The 6,000-nt window shown below is 44.1% G+C and overlaps 1 protein-coding gene across 2 annotated transcripts in view; it reads right to left on the bottom strand.

Moving 5' to 3' along the window:
- Positions 1–6,000, bottom strand: part of plce1 (phospholipase C, epsilon 1) — a 122,228-nt gene that overhangs the window by 40,589 nt on the left and 75,639 nt on the right. For both annotated transcript variants that reach the window (XM_079492043.1, XM_079492044.1), the window contains exons 12-18: positions 5,661–5,771; positions 5,453–5,562; positions 4,805–4,921; positions 1,823–1,948; positions 1,575–1,711; positions 1,078–1,184; positions 217–341 (exon numbers count right to left, since the gene is read on the bottom strand). In XM_079492043.1, the coding sequence (XP_079348169.1) occupies positions 217–341; positions 1,078–1,184; positions 1,575–1,711; positions 1,823–1,948; positions 4,805–4,921; positions 5,453–5,562; positions 5,661–5,771 (833 nt within the window). The remainder of the gene's footprint in view (positions 1–216; positions 342–1,077; positions 1,185–1,574; positions 1,712–1,822; positions 1,949–4,804; positions 4,922–5,452; positions 5,563–5,660; positions 5,772–6,000) is intronic.

The raw sequence follows: 6,000 nt of genomic DNA on the forward strand, positions 1-6,000 counted from the left end.
GCTTGTAGATCTGCTATTTTTGAATAGCACCTACAGTACAGTATAATGACATGAGCAAAACATAGGGATGCCCGGTTGCACATGGTTTAAGTGTTATAGTTTACAAGACATTATGTCAACAAAATTGACATAATTAGGGGACAGGCCTACGTGAAATAATCTAAATGAAGGAAACATCTTACAGATACAGTGGAATTGTAAAGCTGGATGTTGAACCTGTTATCGGTGGTGCTGAGACCGTAGAGGAGGCTGAGTCCGTTCTCCTCTGCCGTCATCTGGCACAGCTTGTTCTGCAGACACACAGCATGGACATCCACCCCGTGGTGGCCCAGGAACACTGCCTGGGAAATTAAATACATGATAACACTGTAGTATGGCTCATCTGACCCATGCATGCCACCCCTTCATTCAAACACAACATCGTATTGGTACACCAGAGTGAAGAACAGCAGTGATAGCTTAGTTATAATTGCACGATGACCGTTTATCTTTGAAAAACAGTATTATTATGGTAGTGTTATGATACAGTGTCGTGTCAAGCCCCCCATTCATCTGTTATTAACCCATTTGACCTGAGATCAGATTCTAAAAATGTCTTCTACATCCTGACAGTTTTCTGAAAAAGCTATGTTTCTATGTCAGTCGTTCTTCGATTTTTCAAAAATAGCAGACCTACAAGCTCGTAGCGCGCCACTCGGTGGCGCGCTATGAGCTTGTAGATCTGCTATTTTTCAATAGCTAAAGCATAACATAATGCTAACACCAAAAGGGGTTCCCGCCCAAAATGGGTTAATAGAGTTATAGAATGATAGAATACTATATCATCAATAATTCTCAACATGACCTCTATTCTGGGCATGTCATAATAGGCAAACATTATTCAAAAATAAGTAAAGCTTCGGCAGGAATAACAGATCTACAAGCTCACAACTGGTCGCAATGCAACGCTTGTTGGCTTGTAGCGCGGCTATTTTAGGTGAAGACATCTGGTGTAGAGGGAAATGGGAGTGGGCTAAGTATAGATACAGGACCCAGGTGAATAATGCAACTACAGTTTATATAAATTGTTAATTATACCTTGACCACTCCTAGATCCAGCAGGCCCTCTGCCAGGCCGGCTGCCACAGGCTGCCCCAGGCCCACTGGGAGTTCAATGGGCGAAGAGCCTCCACTCTGAGGCTTACCTGCCGTACATAATGTAGCACACATTTATAACATAGATTGATTTGATTTGATTTTTATTAAGGATCCCCATTAGCTGGTGGCATAGCAACCAGCTAGTCTTCCTGGGGTCCACACAAGAATAAACATTACAGTAGACATACAATTACAAATACACATTTTTTAAAAAGTCAGTATTCAACTTACATTAGTTCAGATAAAATAAAAATAAAAATTGCTAAGATTACAAGTTATAGCATGAAAACAAAAAAACGAAAAACACACAACACTTCACTGTATCAAATGGAATTTTAGATGCACAAGACTTAGAATAATGACACACTAAAGGTGCTCAGCATTTTAATTTATACGACATTGACGTTCATTTTCCATTAGTCTTTGTCATGTTTTACCCCAGATGAGCGTGGTGTTGTCAGGCTGGAGGCGTAGCAGGCAGCGGGCCGTCAGGTGGCTGTCCTGGTCGTAGTGGATCACTGTGGCTCCCTGCAGCAGAAACTGGTGCACATCAGGCTGCAGCGACAACACATACCTGAATAGAAGAATAGAAGTGTACATTTATTTAAGTTTATGCGTGCGCGTGCGTGTGTGTGTGTGTGTGTGTGTGTGTGTGTGTGTGTTCACTGTGTTGTGTCTGTCTTACCAGGGGATAATCTCTGTGCCGTGGCTGAAGGCCTGGTGAGTCTCCTCTGTGCCCTGAAACTCCACCTCCTTTGCAGGCGGCTCAGACAGGTCGCCCTCAGAGTCCGACAGGTCACCCAGTGTGAACCTACAGCAGAGCAACACGGGTGGAGGAATGGGACCAGGTGGGGGAATGGGACCAGGTGGGGGAAATGGGACCAGGTGGGGGAATGGGGCCAGGTGGGGGAATGGGACCAGGTGGGGGAATGGGGCCAGGTGGGGGAATGGGGCCAGGTGGGGGAATGGGGCCAGGTGGAGGAATGTGGCCAGGTGGGGGAATGGGACCAGGTGGGGGAATGGGACCAGGTGGAGGAATGGGACCAGGTGGGGGAATGGGACCAGGAAGAGAAGGCAGAGAGGCAGCAGAGAAAGACAAGAATGAGAGGGGGGGGGGAGAGGAGAATGAAATGAGTTTCAGGGAGTGCTACAGTACTGCTGTGCTGTAGGTCAGTGGTCCTCAAACCTTTTAATTTCAAGGACCGCCATAACTCTGAGTGTACAAATGGACCCATATAAGTGTCCATTCTCAGAGTTACAGACCTCTAAGTACTGCCCCTGGACCCCACATTGAGAACCATTGCTGTAGTGTAGGTCATGGAGAAGAGTTAATTCAAAGTCGATTGCATCAGACACACTGCAGGGTGAAGCAAGGTATGATCGCTATTTAGATTTAGATCTTACAAAATAATGAGAAGTACTGTTATGTCAGGATTGGAACAAACAAAAAGCATCATGCATTTATAATCGCAACTTATTGAACTTAATATGGTTCCTGCTGAAACTGTGATTCAAACTCCTCAAGACATCTACAATATGAACCAGATTAGTGAATAGATCAAAGTGAGTACTATCATAATTCCAGCCTACAGTATATAGTTTATGGGTGTGAATGAGTAGAGAACCCGCCTGGGAAGCAGAAAGTCCCAGGTTCTATTCCCGGCAACTTGCGGCAAGGTCTGAGAAAGATACTTCTAACTATCTAACTAAATACCTGCAATGTTCCTCTTTACTCTGCACCTTGTTTTGTTTCGCAAGAACTTCAGCAGGCAACTATATAATCAACAACATTTTCTAAAACTCTCATAGCCACTTACACAATGTGGTTTGACTCTTGTGGGTTCCTGAAAGAACTAGAGCGGGAAAGAATAGAGGCACGATGGACAGATGAAGAGTGGACAGATTGGCGAGAAAATTGTCTAAATGGGGAAAAGAAACGGAGAAACAAAAAGAAGGGAAGAGAACATCAAAGAAACAGTAAGAAACAGGTGAAGTGACAGGACAGCTCGTAGGGTTGTTTATCCTTAGTTGTGTTATGAAAGATAACTGATCTACAAGCTCACAAAGAGTTGCCTCACGATGTGATGTGAGCTTGTAGATCAGCTATTTTCAGCACACAACTAAAGTATAAAGCAGGCTTAAGAAAAAAAAGACACCTAGCAACAAAAGAGTGTTTATTCCGATTCCAATACAGACCCGGACAAGCAGAACATCCTGTTATAAATTCCTGATCAGAGCATGACATCATAATTCAGTACAAATAAAAAGCTCTTCCTAGCAACACAGAGATGCACTTCCAGATATACACACACACACACACACACACACAACATTACAGTGCAGATTAAACATATAACCGCAAATATAATATTCCAACAAGTCGGCATCATTTATCAGTCCAAAATCCGACTGGTGTCATTGGCCACTGGCGCTCAGACGACGACCAGAGCTTCTATTTCTTCCTGTCCTGACAGGAAACTAAAGCCTGTTATCCTGTTTCTCTGTTACCCAGGTGTTTATGGGAACATCACCTCATCGTAATAACAATTTAAAATGAAATATATGCCCCCTTACCGCTGGCCGACCCACTCTCTTAAGGCTTGTGTTTTGCGTTTAGAAAGAAAAATCTGAGTGACCCGGTGCTAGATAAAAGTTTGTTAACCCATTCAGGCCTGACGTCAAAATTTTAAAAAAAAGTTTTCTAAATCATGACAATTTTCTGAAAGATTTGAGGCACATTTTAACGATTTTTCAAAAATAGCAGACCTACAAGTTCATAGCGCGCCACTCGGTGGCGCGCTATGAGCTTGTAGATCTGCTATTTTTCAATAGCTAAATTATAACATAATGTTTAAAACACCAAAAAGGGGTTCCCGCCCAAAATGGATTAATAGCCAACGCTAAAATCTAAAATGACACAGATGCTTTCCCGGTTTCAATGGGTTAAGCATCCCGTTAATCTGTACCCAGAAGTTACAATGTAAGCACGTTGTATCTAAAGACAGTCTGGAATGCGACAGTGTACATAAACCAGAAAAATGTACGGAAAATGTTTTAAAAGTGTCTAATGCTTTCCGACCACGGGAAGCCATTGTTCGTACATCACTGTTATGAACACGAAGGCTGAATTGCATTCCTGGTCAAAGCTATTCTTCCTGAATGGTCCGAGTGCTGCTGTCGAATGGCTGATAATAATGATGTAAACGTATGAATAATGTTATGGTAAAATTGTATGCGACTCATCTGCTGTGTGTTACCATGACAAAAACAGGGCTTCACTGGATGTTCTCAAGCAGTTGCTGTTTGACATTCCAGATTTCTTGGGTTTCACACAGAGCTCAGAAACTAAAATAATATTTTTTTATGACAACAATGCATCCAGCTGTGGGGGCAACCATCAATGCATGCATGCATTGAATGCAGTGCATCACTGCTTCACACATCAATAAAGACATTGAGACACCTGACGCGCGTGCATGCACGCGCACACGCACACGCACACACGCACACACACACACACACACACACACACACACACACACACACACACACACACACACACACACAAACACACACACGATTATAATTGAAGAAAGGGCAAATAAAAGGTACGTGATAATTGTGTGATTCAGAAACGGTAAAAAGCATGAAGAGAGTTTGTACTGACTGATTCCGACTGCGGTCCCTGAAGGAGTTGTTCCTGGAGGCGGGAGAGGGGCCGGTAGAGGAGGGGCTGATGGAAGGCTCCTCTGGATCCTCTGCCTCCAGACTACGATTACAAGACCTGAGGAAGAGGAAAGGAGTACAAGCTAAGAAGTAGAGAACATCAAAAAGCTCCAGGCAGGAGACAGAAGAGTAGAACAATAGATCGGAACAAAGAACTAACTAAAAAGCAGGCTGGTATAGCACCACCATAAGGGCCATTTTGAAATATTTTGGGTCAAGTGTCTTCCTTTGCCTACTGGCTGCCTGCACTAAAAGTTTTAGGCTGATCAATCCATCGGTCCAAAACTATATCCAAGATCACGCACGCACGCGCACGCACACACGCACACGCACACGCACACACACACGCGCACACACACACACACACACACACACACACACACACACACACACACACACACACACACACACACACACACACACACACACACACACACACACACACACACACACACACACACACACACACACACACACACACACACACACACACACACACACACACACACACACACACACACACACACACACACACACACACACACACACACACACACACGACAGAACAGAGGTTAATTATTTTGTGAACCTGATGATCTGTAAGATGTTGCTGACAGTGGCTTCCTTCTCTGGGACGTGGAGGCCATCAGAACCAGACCGAGACAGGAAGTTATGTTGCCCACTGTAGTTGGACACAAACTAGGGAAAGAGGGGGACAAACAGAAGTGGAAGTGAGTGAGTGTGAGCCTGTGTGCGTGCGTGCGTGCGTGCGTGCGTGCGTGCGTGTGTGTTCTTACGTCCAGTGAGTCATCTGTATCATCTAGAGGTGGTTTGAGGCTGATGATGCTGGCTGTCCCATCCAATGCATCACTCAGTTCCTTCAGGAACACCCCACAGAACGGCACCACCTGGGTGTACAACATAGCACAGCACAACACAATCTTCAACTACAGTACGTCACATTGTCGATGACACAATGTGAACAAAGAACAGTAGAACACAAATAAAAGTTAGTAAGTCTCTGTGAAACAATTCAAGAATTAAACCGCTATAAATCTCTAGACCCGTAATCATTTTATATACTTTGTTTTTAGCTTAATTTGTGCCCTCCTTCAACTCCTTGTTCCCTATACAACA

This window comes from Electrona antarctica, assembly GCF_951216825.1.
Source record: "Electrona antarctica genome assembly, chromosome: 22".
In the NCBI taxonomy this organism is placed as follows: domain Eukaryota; kingdom Metazoa; phylum Chordata; class Actinopteri; order Myctophiformes; family Myctophidae; genus Electrona; species Electrona antarctica.